Raw genomic sequence first — 18,224 nt, 5'->3', positions numbered from 1 at the left:
GCTCAGCGCTAGGACCCAATGTGCCCCATTCCATTTTTGGTTCCACAGATTCCTGAGGTCTAGTGGTCTTGCTGCCTCATGGAGATTAACCCTCCAATCTTCCCCCTAAGGCGGAGAAACACCGGTGTTTGAGGATGTAGGCTGCAGCCTACATCCCCAAACGGACCATCCCTGCACCCTGTTCTGTTTCTCACTTTTTTCTGCAGTCGTCTGGTGGGCTTTTGGTCTCCCCTTACACTCTTTGTTTGCTATGTTCGAGTTGTTAACCATAACTGCCACACACCCCAAGAGGGAACTGGGGTAACGAGGAGATGAAAGCCCACCAGAAAAACTAGAAAAAACATTTTAAGAAAGGTACGGGGTAGGGATCCATCCCACAATGTTAAGAAAAGGCCCCCCTGCTACTGGGTATGAGTTCCTCTAGGCAGGGAAATGCAATGAGCGAGCGGAAACCTGAGCCAACTCTCATTATTCGTATTAACCAAAATTCCAAAATACAGTTATGACAAAGATAAGTAGAGCAACACAAAAAATATCCATAAATGATGTTTATTTAAATGTCAGTAAAGATATAATGATCAAACCCAAAGTAAAAGAATACAATCTAATAATTTCACATCCACACTACATTCATGTCTGCAATCACACTAATCTCATCCAACCTCTAAAATTAAGGTAAACAAAGAAGCAATTATTTAAAGAGTGCCCCATAGGATCTGCTGCTGCTGGGCATTGGATACAGTAATATTTAGTTGAGGAAGATAATATGTGGATTGACAATTAATTATCTTCAAGCACATATGCACGTTTCGGCACAGGACCTCCTTTTTCAGGAAAGCCATTAGAAAGAATTGGATAGTAGCGGAAACAAGCCACTTCGTGCAGATGTGTGGCAGTGTCCCAAATGTTTGAGATGAAGCAAGACAGTACGCCGGCTTAACGATAATTGTGTGACCCAGTAGGCAGCAGCTGCTAAGCGGCACTACATAGCGGTAAATAGCAGACGAGAATATTGAGTGGATGTGAATTTCTGAGATTGTATTCTGTTACTTTGAATTTTATCATTATATCTTTACAGACCTGTGAATAAAAATCATTGTTTGGTGGATTTTTTTGGTATGCCCTCCTTACTTTTGTCATAACTGTATTTTGGAATTTTGGTCAATAAATGAGAGTTGCTTCAGATTTTTGCTCGCTTGTAAGGATCTGTCCCATCCTTGCCTTGGGTAGCCCACCCAATTCCTCACGCAACCAGCAGTTTTTCAGTCACTCCCACACCCAGTCTCAGAAGGAATATAGGTGCATTACGCTTACCCACATTTTGACATCTGCAGGGCATTCTGGGTATGAAAACATGGTGAGATTCATATAAGGTAAACCATTCTGGGCACCAATATGTGTCTAGTTTTCTAAAATGTATGTTGTTTGTATGTTAAGCTAAGTATCTGTCTACCCTGGTCCGAAATATCATGGATAACAACATTTCTAGAAAGATAGAATAGAGGGGGCAACCCGAGACCAGGTTGCCCCCTCGAATATCCCTCTTCCTACTAGCACTGGAACCCCTACTCCTTGATGTAAAGAACAAGCCTAACATTGCTGGAATTGATTGTAAGCGCAAATGTGTCAAACTTGCCGCTTATGCAGATGATATTTTAATAGGCACAGAAACCCAGGCTCATCTATCCAAACACTTATGGGCATCATCGAACAATACTCAGAACTTTCAAATTACAAACTAAACAGAGACAACCTCCGTAGCACAAAAGACCTTTTAGGTAATTTGTGCGTTACTTGGCAGAATCACTACATAAAATATCTCGGGATATAAATTGGATCGGACCTGGTAGATACTATGAAACATTAAAAAAAAGTTGTCGTTCAAAAAAACAAAAACCCTCCTGGACAACTAGTTACCTAAATTCTTCACTTGGACAGGCAGAATAAGGACTATAAAAATAATGATCACACCAATAGTTAATTAGCATGCTTCCTTTACTCCCATCAAACAACTTACACCAAAAAATAGACTAACTAATCTCAACATTCAAATGGTAAGACAAAAAAGCAAGCATAGCACTGAAAAAAACCTAGATTGCACAATACACTAGGAGTCCTCAACTTGGCCAATTTTAGAGACTACCAAACTGCCTTTTTAGCCAATCCGGGCTAATACTGGATTTAACCCCCAGATAATTACATCCCTTTCTGGCTAGAGGTAGAAAAGGTGATATTAAATAATCTAGACCAATTAACTCTACTTACAGCCAATCACAAATACCTCTCCAACTCTAAATATATATTTCAAAACGCTAAAAATGCCCTATTAAGCATCAATGAAAAACTACCATCATGGTTAAAACTCTCTACCCTAGGCTCTCTATGGACTAACCTGAATATCAAATACAAAGGCAAAACCTTACATTGGCCATCATGGATAGATAAAGGCATCTTTTCCCCTTACCAAATTGGATCTAGAATGTCACCACTATCCTTTACCAACTGGAACAACATATGGAAATCAGTCACATCACAAAAAATCTCTCCAACACTATCCCAAACTAAATACTGGCTACTACACAAAGCTACTGGACTCCATCTCGCCTACACTCCCTAAAACGTTTAGAAAACCCCACCTGTTGGAACTGCAAAGAGGAGAAAGTTGACCTTGCTCACCTCATCCTTCACTGCAACCCAGTGAAGGATTATCCCCCTTCTGGGATGATGTTTTCTCATTTATTTCAAAACTGCTTACCTGTCAGGCTCAGAAAAAAATGTCTGTCCTCAGCAAAGGATTTCTCGATCTCTGCCTCAAGTGCCCTATTGAACATGCCCTATTAGACCTCTTACTAGCATCAGCGACTAAAATAATGATCTGTAACTGGAAAAACACACATAAAGCTACTTTTTAAGCCTGGATTATATGGATATCACATATCAGTGAGGCAGACAAACTATCCAATATGGGAAACCTTGGATAATTACTTCGCCACCAGGAGCAAACCACCATAAGTATGCACATTCTGCAACTGCCCTCCTCAATCTACACTCTCTCCCAACTAGTCCGTGACAGACCCAAACGATCCTCTTCAATCTTAAAGGATGTAAAATACACTACCAACTACCCCATAAACTACATTGCAAACAATATTGTATGGTGCATTATACTGCATAATGTTTTGATGGTTCAATTATTGTTAGCCATATATCAATTTTACTATAATCTACATTATTATTTTTTTTTTAAATGCAAAAACCTTTATTGACAAAGTTGCACATCAAGGTTACAAAATTGCACTATATCAAGGCATTACATAAGAGCATTCAGTATTATGCAGCAGAGGTTACCACATATGTGTAACACATAATGTTTATACAAAAAAGAAAATGCTGTGGCAGCACTAGGGAAGTAGTGTAAGCTAAGGGGAGATGCCCATCCAATAGGGGAGAGAGGCTAGAGGATCAAGAGGGAGAGTGAGCGGGGAACCAGCAACTCACTGACCATCACCGGTGGCCGCTGCAGGCGGGTCGATATGGGGAGCGCGGAAGAGGCCGTAGGACGCTGAGAGTCACAACTTAAGAGGTAAGATATAAGTGGACCCCATATGTCCTTTGGGTGGGATTTGGCCAGCATTAGGTCCCAGAATTCGGACAGGAGTGTCTGACACCAAGAAGCATCCTCAAGCCAAGTGTCAACCTTATGCACAAGCCTACGACCCCAGCACATGGAGACCCTACGCCGCGCAAGGACAAGAAGCATCGCAGTCAGGCAGCGCGTGGCCTCTGGGCAAAATGTCACGAAGCTGAAAGGCAAAGCAGAGGGTTGGGCTGGATCGGCGATGAGGTAATCTCAGAAATAGTAGCACACACCTCACGGAGATCTGTGGGCACAGCCAGGCTAGGTGGGAGAAGTCCACCACAGGAGCGGAGCATCGCAGACATCTATCATTGGGAATAAGACACATCTTGTACAGCTGAGTAGGAGTTCGGTAAAGCCTATGCAAATACTTAAAGTGGATGAGGCCCAGGCGGTAATTTGGAGATGGGCGTTTAATCTGATTGTAACAATAAAGCCAGTCGTCTTGAGAGAGTTCGACATCCAGGTCCTCACCCCAGGCCACTCGCGCTCGATCTGTAGAGATGGGAGATGCTGCCAATGCGAGGGAGTAAATCTTAGTGACTAGCTTTCATGGGGAGGGGGATGTGTAAAGAAAATCAAGAGTAGCCATTGAGGAAGGAGGCTGAGGATACGAGGAATGAAGCTCCCTGCAAAGTGTCCATGGGGCCGGAGTCGACAGCAAGAGTGAAAAAGGTGTCCCCATTGTAGAGATCCGACACTGTGGAAAGCCCCAAGCGGGTTGCATGTTTAACCATCCCGGATGACTGAAGGGGGGGAAAGCTGGATGATGTGCAATAGGCATGGCATTCGCGGAGAGTATGCTGGAGCCTGAGAGTCTACAAAGCCCATACCAGGCCCAATGCAGAGTCTCCACCTTGTCAATCTCTATGCGAAGGAGTTTTGCTGGGGCGAACAGGGTGGTTGTGAGCGGCCATGGGTCAGAATGGTCGGCCTCCAGCACGACATGCGGCTGAAAAGGAGTGGGGTAGAGCCAGAAATGGAGAAAACTGGCTTGGGCACTAAGGGCATAGAGTTGAATATCAGGGGCACCAAAACCGCTGCGCGACATTGAAAGAGTAAGGATATTATATGCAATTCTGGGCAGTCGACCGGCCCAGACCAGAGTGATGAGCAATGATCATACTTTGCGAAAAAAGTGGGCAGTGAGGGGGATGGGAATATTGACGAATAAATATAAAAACTTCGGGAGCACCACCATCTTGGTGATGGCTATGCGGCCCACCACAGGGTAGCATATGCCAAAGGGGAATCTTGGACTCAAACCAGTCTACAGCGCGTCCAAAGTTAGTACTCCAAAGTTCGTCTATGTCCCTATTCAGCCAGATGCCTAAGTATCTTGTTGTACCCGATGCCCAAAGAAAGGGGTTGTCTGGGGTAAAGGGGACCATGGTATCAATGAGGGGGAAAAGTACAGACTTGTTCCAGTTAACCTGGATGCCAGAGTAGCCCTCAAACTGTATCACCTCGCGGACTAGAAGACTGAAATTCTATTGAAGGTTACAAACATAAAGTGTGACGTTGTTCGCATTAATAGAAACGACAAGAGCACAGACCGCGAGGCTGAGACTACGCTGGGTGTGGTCCTGTTGGAGCCTAGCAGCAAGGCGTTTCATGACGATAGCGAAAAGCATGGGTGGCAGCGGGCACCCCTGCCTGGTACCCCTTGCGATGGAGATGTGCTCTCATTTTTGACCGTTAATCTGGAGGCGGGCAGTGGGAAGGGTGTAGAGAAGTAGTGAGGTTCCGTGAATTCTGAACCCGTTTTATAAATATCATGGTTTTGTTACGAATTTGATAGTAGCGAACCGTAACTAGTGAGTACGGCAAGTACGAGTGATTTCGCTATGCTAGAGCGATGGAATCACTGTGTGTTTAGGGATTTCGTTCCGAACCTTGGGTTCCATTTTGTGTATTGCAGCCATTTTGTGGTTGCCCTCACATAGGCCGATGACTACGGCCGAACGAGTCTTTAGTACACGTATGCGTTAGCTCGAGTTCGTGCTGACTTCTGGATGAACCGAGTGAGCTGACCCCGTTGCCTGAAGCTGACCTTGTTAAGCCAGTTCCTTGCCCGGTACCTGATCAAGATTGAGGATCAAAGCACAGGACATTGTAGAGTTTATTGCACACACACACACCCCTTATCCTGCTTCTTATCTGTTTCTGTTCCTTCTTTTATGGTCTATTTATGATATGGGTTGTGGTCTTTTATTATGGGTTTGTCCGGCTTGTACAAGAAGGAATGTTGGGCTTTCCCGTGTAATTAATGGTGGGCCGGACAACTGAAAAGTGGGTTTGTCGTCATGCGATGCCTTTTGCAATAATGCCTATGATTGGACAAATTGTAAATAGTGGGTGTTTGTCCAGAATGTGATTTTTGGCATAAAAGAGGATGTCTCGCCATACAAATTTGAGCAGTCTCCGACGAATATACCTGTGTTGTACTTCGTGGACTTCTGTTCCTGGTTGCAGCCAATAAATTCGATCTTTGACGCCACCGAGAAGTATCCTGTGTCTCTGTATTCTAAGACAGGTGAACCCGAAGACTTTGGGCGCCGCTGGGTTCTAAAACCCGGTTCTTCAGTAGTATTTTGCATACGAAGACATGTCTGAAGCCCAAGCGGGGGAGGAGATAAAATAGAAAGGGCCACTCTAGGGTATCAAAGGCTTTAGTTGTGTCTAGCAAGGAAGCCACTGCCAGGAGCCTGGAGTTAATTTGACGAAGAACGGAGAATATGGTCCGAAGATTATGAGAGGTCGCGCGACCTGGGATGAACCCGGACTGGTCCGGGCGAGCGATGAGCGGCTTGAGGGGAAGAAGGCGGGAGGTGAGGAGCTTGGCAAAGATCTTGTTATCCGTATTAATTAGTGAAAGGGGGTGATATGAGTCGCGGAGCTCTGGGAGCTTGTCTGGCTTTAGAAGTAGTGTGAGTAGCGCCTCTCGGAGCGAAGGGGAAACTGACCATTTTCAAACGATTCGTTATACATGGCAGCTAAGTGCGGGACCAGGAGGGGTGCGAAGGACATATAAAAGGATGCTAGCAGGCTGTCTGAACCGGGGGCCTTATCACTGGGCAGGTCATTATTAGCAGCAAGGATTTCTTCTTTGGAGAAGGGCTCATCAAGGAATTCCGGTGAGGGTTGCCAAGCCAGAGGAGCTGAATAGTATCGAAATATTGTTTGAGAACCTTGTGCAGGGCACAGTCCCGGCCGTGTAAAGCTATGAGTAAAATTCTATGAAACGTGCCTTGATCTCTTCAGGAGAGGTGGTTCTGTCAGCGCCTCCGTCCTGGAGGGCGGTTTTATAGGATGCAGCGTGAGGCGGGCAGAGAAGGTTGGCAAGGGTCTTTCCGGGGCTGTCACCCTCACCGAAGCAGCGTGCCCGCGCCTCACTGCCCAGGAACAGGAGCTCTCTACCTGCCTGGCCAGCAAAGTCAATGAGCTTCCCCCGGATCTGAGCAAGCGTATCAGGATTAGGGTCCCGGGAGTGGGAGGAATCCAGAGCCTTAATCTCAGACTCTAATTTATATAGAGTGCCTCATATAAAGCGTAAGACGCCCGACTGCTTAGAAATGCATTCCCCATGAATGACGGCCTTAAATCCTTCCCAAAGCGTGGAGGGGGAGTCTACAGTGCCCTCGTTAGGCTCGAAATAATTTGTGATATCTGTCTGTATCTTATCGCAGAAGACCAAGTCATGTAGTTCGTTAGGGGGAAGCTGCCAAGAGAGTGTGCGATGTGGGGTGTGAGGGAGGCGAAGACTGAGGCGAACAGACGTGTAATCTGAGTGGGCGCGTGCCATATGCTCAACAGAGGTGAGCCAGGCAAAGGCGTCCGGAGTGATAATCCAAAGATCCAAGAGGGACCAGCAGCCGTGGGAGCCTGTTATGTAAGTGCCCTGGCGCGCCTCGGGCCAAGTGTGATGCCACGTGTCAAATAGGTAGTTATCAGTGAGAATAGAGCTCAATAGTGAAGCTGCGGGCAGGTGGGAAGTGTGCGGGTCGGAATGATCAGGCGTGGTGGACAGCGTGACGTCTCCCCCCAGAGGAACATAGCGGGGGCCCAGGAAAGAGATGTGGTTCCAAACCTGCGCGAAGAAATCCGGGTCTTCATTGTTGGGACCATATAGCGCAGCCAAGGTCAATGGTTTGGCCTGGAGGGTCCAGTGAAGGACCACAAAGTGCCTCTCTGGGTCAATAATTACCAGGGAGGTCAGCCGCGGAAGCCCTCGGCGAAGCAGGACAGACACCCAGCGGGAGTAATTAGAGTAAAAGGAGGAAGGTATTCCGCCCCAGTGCATGGAAAGGAGTCTGGAGGAGGTAGCGGGTAGCAGGTGGGCCTCCTGTAGAAACAAATGTCTACTTTGTGTCGGGAGAGGTGGGTATGGACCAGGCGTACCTTGCGGTGGTCATTAAGACTGTGGACATTCCAGGTCCAGAATGTGGTATCTGTCATAGTGCCTTAACAAAGAAGTGAATGTCGAGGAAGGTTAAAACTACAGGTATAACCTTGTGCAGTCGGGTGGGGAATTGCAGTGAGGAGCATAACCAGAAGCACAGTGCAATGACATTTGAATTGCAAGAAATTGCCAAAAACGAGTTTACAACCAAAGCCTCATTCGGAGGCGACAGTCCCAATAGCACAAAACCCCCAAAATGGCTAGTGGAAGCAGACGTGTAATGAGGACACAATGCAGTGACAGAGGGGGGTGCACTAAACAATAACCGAGCAGTTGAGATGACATGGCATAAAGGGAACCAAAAAAAAGAAAACATACATCAAAATAAACAACAAAGCCTCAGAAGGAGGCAACAGACCAAGAGAACCCCCCTCCCAACCACTCACTCCAACCCCCCCAATCAGGCTGAGATTCCACCCATTCCTACCCCGGGGACCCACAACTGGTAAGAGAAAAGTCTATGGCCAAAAAGGGAATCATCCCGTGGAGGCATGGCGTCGCTCAGCATACACCCCTGCCTAAAAGACAGGGTGACCAAGCCTCGAGTCGTAGCAGACAACAGAAAGGGATGACACCGGGGAGTCAGGGGCATCGAGCCAGAAGAATAAACGTGGAGTAGAGAGCCCTGTGGATGAAAAAGTTCAAAGTGGGCAAGATCAAAACAGGTGGCTAATCAACAAGGAGTGCAGTTATCAAGAGTGTCTAGAAGCCGGGGAGGGTCAGTTGTTATCACTTAAGTTGCCATCGGCGGTGGCCTCGGAGTTAGCAGGAGAAGAGCGTTGTGACTGATCCAGTTTCTTCGCGAAGGCCAAAGCGTCCTTGGGATCCGGAAAGACAAGCATCTTAGAGCCCAGCCGGACTCGAAGTTTGGCGGGATATGCCAGGAAAGATGAGACTTTGTGTTTTTGGAGAATCCGTTTCGCCGAGAGGGACTCATGGCGAGCAGCCTGCACCGCCATAGTGTAGTCGGGGTAGAATGACAAGGAGTTGCCCTGATGACAAATCTCGCCCCTCTCACTGGCCGCTCGAAGAATGGCATTGAGATCCCTGGAGTTCAGGAGTTTGCTGATAATGCGACGAGCCGGGAGGCCAGGGACAGGGTCGAGGGAGCGATGGGCCCACTTGATGATAAAAACAAAGGATAGGGCATCAACAAAAAGTTCATGGATGAGCTGTTCCACGAAGTCCTCAATTTTTTAGATATTGGTGGACTCAGGCACTCCCGTGATGCGGAGGTTACTCCTATGGGAGCGCACCTCTAAATCCTCGTTTTTGTGCCGGATCGAGTAACTTGTCCATTTGAAGAAGCTTGTGACGATCCTGAGTGGCAACCTATTCAGCATCAGAGACCCTTGATTCACGTGCAGCAGACAGGCGTCGTGCGAGTCAACTCGGGCCTTGACAGCATCAAGCCAGGTTGACAGCTGGTCAAGCTGGGCTGCAATGCCAGTAACCGTGGATTTTACGTCTAGCATGATGGTCTTCAGATCGTCCTCCTGTGTTTGGGTCACATCCGCTTGGCCGGCTGGGTTACCCCCATCGGCAGCCGCACCATCCTGGGGAGTCTGCCGGCACTGATCGAAGGTGATCTTGGGTTGTTTAGGATCGGTCTTCCCCATGGCGGGACAGGGGCAGATGAGAAAGGCCACGGAAGAGCAGGAGGGAGACTACAGCAGGAGTGTCAGGGTTGCAGAGCCCAGGGATGTGCAAAGTATGCCGTGGTTGGGGAGAGCGGAGCAGAAGGCCTGGGCTCAGTGACACACATACAGGCACTCAAGGGGCAGGCTGCGGCCAGGCCAGGGGGGGGGGTGATGGAAGTGCCACCGATGATGCCCCTCTTGATAACAAGTTGTGGCAGGAGACCGTCATGCACGCAGGTCCTGAAGGAGAGAAGCAGGGTAGACAACGTGGTAAGGCAGTCAGGGCAGCGAGGTATAGACAAAATCTCGGCCGCACCAGTGTCGGCCCCCGCAGTAGAAGCCGAAGAGGGAACTGAGGCCATGAGGGAAGTGAGGCCGTGGGGGCAAAGGCACCAGGGAATCGCGGGGGGTGCGCTGCCCACGTTGCGGGGCCACTCTGCCCACGTTGCGGGGCCAATGAAGAGAGGAGAAGGGCGAAGAGCCTCTGTGGTGCAAGGAGTAGGCCCAGGCCCAGCGAAACGGGAAGGGCACACCCAATCCAGCCGCAAGCACCCCCACGAGGGCACCACTCATCCAAAATCAGCAGGGGCCAGGCGGCAGGCGGGATTCGGTAGGTCCGTGTAGAGAACAGGCAGAAGTGCCCAGTGGTGGCACAGTGCTGTCTCCGGTCCCACACAGTCCAGGAGGGAGGCGTTGGGGCCTGCAGTGAGTAGGTGGTGTGCCCGGAGGGTGTAAGGCCAATGTGTGGCTCTGCAGATCTACAATCAGGAGGGTTGAGAGGCGGCGTGAAGAGTCAGCAGGGCCAAAGACAGGTGGATGAGGAGCGGCCGCAATGATGTCGGCTTCCGCCGCTGAGCTGCAGGGGCTGCCGAAGCCGTGGGGGAGATGGCAGCGGGGAGACACAAGAATATACAGCCCTCGACGCGGGGCCAATGTAGTGGAGCAAACAGGAGGATGCGTTGCAGGGGAGCCCCAGCAGCAATGAAGGTAAGCCCAGGCCCCGTGGTGCGGCAAACACACTCCCAACCTTGCTGCGAAAGCCCTCACAGCAGCTGCACTCACAGGAACCAGCGAGGAGCAGGCAGCAGGTAGGTACCCAGCAGGCTGCCGCGTTCCCAGAGGGGCGGCTAATGCTAGGAGAGTCGGCAGTGGCTTACCGGCAGCACGGCGTGGAATCCAGCCACGCATCGCTGATTAGGTACAGCAGGCCCTGGCTGCTATCAGCGGGGGTAACCCAGTGCAGCGGTGGGCTCCAAGGGCCAAAAAGGCAGCAGTCAATGCACCGGTGTGCGCGGGTACAGGATCACTTGGAGCGAGGTGCACGCTCCGACGTCTGCAGGATTGTGTGGGATAACAGGTTTGGCCTGCAGAGCCCACTTAAAGTGAGGCTATCTTGCAGCTGGCTAAGCCATGCCCCCACTATAATCTACATTATTAATTTCACTGCACGCCGTGTTCTATTATTACAATATGGCAAGATGGGAACTGTATTCTACAATGCCGAGCTCACTGTAAAGTAAACTATTCGTAACAATAACTCATGTATTGCAATATATGTACGACAATGTAGTGTTTGTATTGAAACAAATCATATGGTAACTGAGTGACTCGTGTGACAATATGAACCAAAATTACGTTTTATTCTTTGTTCCCTTTTGTTATTTACTTATTCACTTATTAATTACCTCTTACCTGCTGTAACTTCTTTCTTCTAAAACGATCAAATCATTTTGAAATAAAAAAATAAATATATGGGGTTGGTAGGTTTCTGTAGATACAGACCAACCACAGGAACGTAATACTGAAGCAACCCACATTACCAAAATGATGAAATTCAAAGGTAAATTCTTGATGTTTTCATGTTGCGTTTAGGGCCTTTCCCTTTAATATTGTGATAAGCCTCCGATGGAAGGAGGATATTGTTTTCATCATGGGAAGCGTAGGATTGAAGAATAGTAGCGCATTCATTACTATCTATCGATTATCTCTACACTTTTGGCTTGAAAGCCAATTTTGGGTGCCCAAAAGAACACACTTTGTAAAACTCTGTCAAATTCACCTGATAAAATGAATAAGCCCAAATTCAGAATGGTACAAATATCCTTGAGTCGTAAACTCAAATACTTGGACACATTTAAAAAATACACATATATTCTTCCTTGCCATTTTTATTGATTAGATATTAGCCCATTACTGTAAACATGGTTGAAATCCAATGAAAAAAAACAACAATATATGCCACAGTTCAGTCTTTGACTCAGATGGCTCCGAATATCGCATGTTAATGGGAATCAACCAACCTTAGATATCTCAGAGACCGGAAGAGCCTAACGAAGGTAATGGTTTAGTAATTTTATGAATCAGTTTCAGTGCAATAGTAACTCAATTTGAAAATATTGTAACCTATTTCTCTTTTATTGTCTCTTTGAGAAAATCATTTATCTACACAAGTGGTCCCTTGTTGAAATCCGAATTTTGCCTACGTTTGAGAAATGTATAGCTCTCCATGTTTACCCATTAGTTTCACAACTGAAAACAGGTAGAGACCACAAAAATAGAAAATATGAATCACAAATAATAAAATTGCAAAAACTGTGTTGAAAAAGATTATTTTTTAAACTCTATCACGTAAAGCACTTACAGCCATATTCAGTTTGTAAACTTTATTCGACAGTTTTAAAAAAACGTCATAAAAGTACACAAGATAAAATCGTACAAATATCAAATATCATAACGCAGGAAGAGTACGTATCATCATATGATGTTTCAAGGACATACAAAGGTCAATAAATGGGGAACACAGTAAAACAGCTAAAAAACCATACTCTTCCTTAGAGCAACCGATTTCAGAATAAAAGTTGCAGTAAAAAAACACAAATCCGGGCTAGCAAGCGAAAATAACAGTTTCATGGCATTTGAAGTAGAGAACACAGAGTATTTTTTAAACAACGGTTTCAGGTAAACAATTCGTAGGGCTTTATAGAGGGGGCAAAACAGCCATATTCATGAAGGTGAAATCGGCTCGCAAAGGGCCAGATTCTGCGAATCTGGCCCTTTGCAAGCGCTTTTATTGCATTTGGGATTCATCATCCCAAATGCAATAATTGCAAAATCTGAAATCGCTAAATTGCGAGGAATTGCATTTAAGGACTCTCTATTTGAGATTTCTTAAATGCAATTCATGAACCATTTTAGAATTGCGAATTCGCCATTTTTGGCCGCTATTTACCGCGAAGTCTGACTTTGTGGTAAATAGCGAAAACTTAGAAAAATGCACTTTAGTTGGATGTTACACACACACATGTCCTTGCGCAACACCAGTGTAAATCACCATTTCAGGGGTGCTACAGGGTGTCCTTTGGACACCCTGGCACCCTTGAAATCGCTTCCTTATTTGCGATTCGCTAATTGCTAATCGCAAATAAGGATTAACACCCCATTCATTCCTTTGCCTTTGGCCCATAGGAATGAATGGGGAGTCATTCCTTATTTGCGATTAGCAATTAGCGAATCGCAAATAAGGAAGATGTAGAAATCGCTATAAATTTTGCGATTTGCTATGTTCTCAGTACCTTCCAAGGGAAGAGACAAATTCTGGGTAGCTTTAAAATCCCCAACAAATGAGAAAACTAGGACACAAATGTGATTACCATACCTTTTGTGGCAGAAATGTATGAAAGCTTAGGTGAGTCCTGAAGCAAGCTTAGTGACTCCTGAATGCCAAAAGACAACGTTTTTAGCACTGAAGTGGTTTAAAAAAAGATCATGCCAGTGAAGAAAGAGATGAGTAACTTCAGCTTTGCTTTGGCATTCTTCATTGATCAATAGGACATCTAGATGTGTGTTAAAGTGACGTTTTCTGTTATCAGCTAAGTGAGGGGACTTTCCTGTACACTGAAATAGAAACAGGCGAGTAAAATACAGTAGAAATATCATGTCTGCATATTATCCAACATGAATCAAATTGTTACCTGTTTTAGGGTCACTCTTTGGTTCCAGGATATGGCTTGCATTAGCTTTTGCTAAATCATGATTCATGCTGGGTAACCTGGGTGGGATGGTCTTGCTTGTGATTGGCATTGAAGAGTTTAGGATATTAGCTCCCATTGCAGGTAGTGTTCTTGTCAATTGAGAGTCCTGTTCAGTTGGCATTTCCTAAAAGGGAGTGCAAAGAAAAAACGACTACAGATCTATTCAGACATTCCTTTCACCCTAAGAAACAAGGGTACTCATTCACTACACCAGTCTGGGAGTTCTTGGCAAAACCTATTCCACAGTTGTGGCAAAATACCATAATATATATTTATTTCATTGGCTACTTCTTACCTGGCAGAGCAAATGGGGCCAATGAATGCATCCTGAGACTATAGCAGGGTTATGACTGGCCAACATTCCAAGACAAAGCTATCCAATGCATATGGTTGTTTTGCAGTGTAAAGTTTTTTTCATTATGAGGACAACAGTTTAAAGCTATTTTTTAAAGTTATGTTAGACCAGCTTATAAAACGTGAATTGTTGATGATAGCTTGTCTTTTAGGAAACAGACCTAGAACTAGAAGGCAACCAAAGCAGTACTTCAGTACACAAAGTAAATTTCCAATTCGTAGTAGGCTAGAATCCTCCAAGACGTTTTCACAGAGTTTGCCTGTCCAGGACCCTCTAACAAGGCAGCTCTTTTTCCTTTTTCTTGTGTTTCACTACTGGAATCACCAGAATTCAGATTGGTTCATCACTGTTTTCACTACACGTTTAGTGTTGAAATAAATTTCAACTTGATTAGTGGCCTGATTTGGAATTTGAAATACATAGCAATGTCCATCAATGCGATGGGGTAAATAATTCAGACACCCTGACGGAAATCCCGTCTCCAAATATAGAGACTTCTGTAGTTTCTGCAGACATCTCTTAATACTGGCAGGTCCTGTCACTATTGTAGAAGTTGACTAATGGTTCTGCCAAACATGACAACTGGCTATCAAACTTTAACAAGGTTGTACATTTTTATAAAATCAACGCCCAAAGCGGTAGTTTTTTTGTTTTTTTAAACAGCAAAACCAATGAACATTGATTCTAATCATAATTTCGAATATCACGTCCTTGCTTCCTTCTGCTAGCTCTATGGAAAGATATAAGCGTTTTCTTTCACCTGAAGGCGGCGTGCACGCCAATCAACATCTCATAAGGCATCTTGCATCTTTCTATGTAAAAGGCAAAATATCCTGGATGGTTTCCAGACCCACTACTCCTGTGGCTTGAGCCGAGAGTCTTTTTACTTTGCTGCTGAATTCTCTTTACTTTGTTGCTGAATTCTTTTTGCCGTTATACCTGCTGCTAATTTTATTGTGCACTGAGCTTGTCTGGCGCTGCAGCGTTTTTTAAAAACAATGCACTAGTTTTAAATCACTATTGTTATTTTGTATGTTACTGACCTGCCTCCACTCGTGCTGATATTTGCATGGGGAACGGGGAACACTGAGGGGATGATTGTTGGCGGGCGGACGAATCTGGCCTCTCCCGAGACTCGTGGGGAGCCAGGACGCCATCTTGGGGGAAATCTAGGTCAGCAGACCAGTTTATACAAACTATAAATTGGGATGATGGCGCGACCGCGCACACCCACTACTCCTGAGACTTGAGCCGGGAGTCTTTTTACTTTGCTGTTGAATTCTCTTTACTTTGTTGCTGAACTCATTTAGCTGATATTCCTATTGCTAATTTTATTGTGCAGTGAGCTTGGCTGGCGCTGCGCCGTTTTTTAAAAACAATTCACTAGTTTTAAATCACTATGGTTATTTTGTATGTTACTGACCTGCCTCCACTCGCGCTGATATTTGCCAGGGGAACGCTGAGGGGGTGATTGTTGGCGGGAGGACGAATCTGGCCTCTCCCGAGACTCGTGTGGAGCCGGGACGCCATCTTAGGGGAAATCTAGGTCAGCGGACCAGCTTATACAAACTATAAATTGGGATGATGGTGCGACCGCGCCGCTGGCGTGCCAAAGGCAAGCCCGTCTGCACCCGTCCGCGCACCAGCCGTGCTCAGCTCCAGCACCCCTGCCCGTTGTAATACAGAAGGCTCGGACTTCCGGGGATATACGAGGTCACAACTCATTAAATTGAGACCAGTTGGTAAGAGATCAGGATGTTTGTGTCTCGCGTTTGACTCAAGTCTTTGGGCTTGCTTGGTCACATGCCCTAATTGTAACATCACACTCCTTAGGCTCACCAACCTGCCAAATAAACATATTAAGGCTGGAGTTGTGAAAACAAAGGCTACTGATAATATTACAGTGTTTAAATGCCTTCTACAGAACACCAGGTCATTGGTGAAGCACAGTGTGGAATGTGCCTAGCTCATAAAAGGGAAGAATATTCAAATTGCCTTTATATCAGACACATGGACAGATGATAGCTCTGGTCCTGACATTGTAAAAGCCACCCCGCCAGACTACCTTTGTCACCTCCTCAGTAGGCCTCTAAAAAAAGGGGGGGGGTTGGCTATAATATACCAGCCTACGATTAAAGCTACCTTTCATATAGCTTCTAACTTGGCCTGTGAGGCACTCGCCTTCTGCTTCCAATTATCAAATCACCACACGTTTAAGGGCATCTTGGTATATAGACCTCCAGGACCCAGACGCACCATCACATCTTCCATGGGGAATCTGCTGTTAGAGGGGATGGGTTCAGACTCCTTCACTATCCAAGGGGATTTCAACTTCCATTTAGAATTATTGGAGGACTCTGACACAGTAGCCCTCACAGACCTGATGAGGAGTGCTGACCTGATCCAACAGGTGACGAGCCCCACACACTTGGCAGGACACACTCTAGATAGTATTTTTTCAAATCATCCCAACCTACAGTTTACGGACATATTGCTTTGACTTGGACGGATCATTTGGGAGTTCAATTTGAAATTCTCCTTGATACCCGTCTCATGGTAGAGAAAGGCCCTAAGATCCAGAATCAAAACAGATCCTGGAACACTATTAAAAGCACAGACTTGCAGGCAGTACTTATGGCATCTATCGGTCAGTTACCTACAGACCCAGAAGAAGCAGCCACTTATTACACAGCTTGGGTAGAGTAGGCCTCTAATATACTAGCTCCAGCTAGAATGATACGCCCAAGAAGAACTAATCCCACAGCCCCCTGGTATTTGGAAGAACTGAGGAGACAAAAACTTTCCTGTAAGCTTCTTGAGCGAATCGGGAGAAAAAATTATTTGGAAGAGGAGAAAAAGAAATATAGACAAAGTCTATCTACAAACAACTCCTATTTGAAGCAAAGAAAAACTTCTACACAAAACAAATTAAGCTGGCAAACAACTCTACGAAAGAGATTTTTAAAACTGTCTCAAGTCTGGTTTCTCCCACCATGACAAAAGTCGAAGCAAGTCAGAAACTTTGCGACTACATTGCCAAGTTCTTTCTGAACAAAGTAGAAGCTATCTTCTTAAACTTCAGTCATCCGAATTCTGAGGAAGGCAGGATGCGGTCAGAGGGAAGGCAACCAATTACTGATTCCCAATGATTTTTAATAAATTCAAGGATCTGTCCACAACAGACACTGAAAAGGTTCTTCTCTCCACCAGATCAGGTTCCCCCTATGATCCCTGCCCAGTCTCAATAATTAAACAGGCACATGTGCCTGCGGCTTTAGTCCTCACTTCATTGTTTAATACAATGTTTGAAGTCGGACTCTTTCCTAGCCCCTGGAAATCGGCCTCGATATTGCCACTAATGAAAAAGCCCAACCTGGACCCAAGGGAGCCAAACAACTTCCAACCTATATCTCGCCTTCTGTTATCAGCAAAATTAGTCGAGAAAAATATGAATTTACAGCTCAGTACGTTTCTAATTGGGACAAACGCTCTGGACCCAACTCAGTTGGTCCATCATGAGGTTCTGATGGACCGTTTGGCTGATTGTGGTATCCAGGGTAAAGCCCATGACCTTCTTAGATCTTTTCTGTCAGACAGATCTCAGACGGTGGCATTGGGTAATTTTAATTCTAAACCCTTCTCACTGCAGTGAGAAGTACCCCAGGGGTCCTCCCTTAGTCCCACTCTTTTTAATGTTTATGTTATTTCACTAGCTACCCTGATCAGATCATTTGGCTTCAGCTTGACTTTATACGCTGACGATACGCAAATTGTGGTAGCTTTGCGGCCTGGCCAGACATTAGGAATTGAAGACAGGTTCCATGACTGCATGGCAGCAATTGGAAAATGGATGTCACAGAATTGCCTAAAAATAAATTCGTAGAAGACTGAGGTCATCTTGTTCGGTAATGAGGCTAACTTCTGGACCCCTAGATGGTGGCCTAAAGACATGGGGTCACCTCCTGTTCCTGTAAGGAAAGTGAAGAACTTAGGAGTCATTATCGACGAGAAACTCAATTTTGGGGACCAAATCAATGCTGTGTCTTCTTCCATCCATTTTCTAATTACAATAATTAAGAAAATACTGCCCTTTCTGCCT

General features: G+C 45.8%; 1 protein-coding gene across 7 annotated transcripts in view; it reads right to left on the bottom strand.

Annotated features, from left to right (window-relative positions):
* RPGR (retinitis pigmentosa GTPase regulator) overlaps positions 1-18,224 on the bottom strand; it is a 420,762-nt gene that overhangs the window by 214,803 nt on the left and 187,735 nt on the right. For all 7 annotated transcript variants that reach the window (XM_086934147.1, XM_086934148.1, XM_086934149.1 and 4 more), the window contains exon 11: positions 13,711-13,894. In XM_086934147.1, coding sequence (XP_086790273.1) covers positions 13,711-13,894 — 184 coding nt within the window. The remainder of the gene's footprint in view (positions 1-13,710; positions 13,895-18,224) is intronic.

This window comes from Lissotriton vulgaris, chromosome 8 (assembly GCF_964263255.1).
Source record: "Lissotriton vulgaris chromosome 8, aLisVul1.2, whole genome shotgun sequence".
Taxonomy (NCBI): domain Eukaryota; kingdom Metazoa; phylum Chordata; class Amphibia; order Caudata; family Salamandridae; genus Lissotriton; species Lissotriton vulgaris.
Note: the sequence above shows the minus strand (reverse complement) of the source record. Positions and strands in the feature narration are given on the sequence as shown.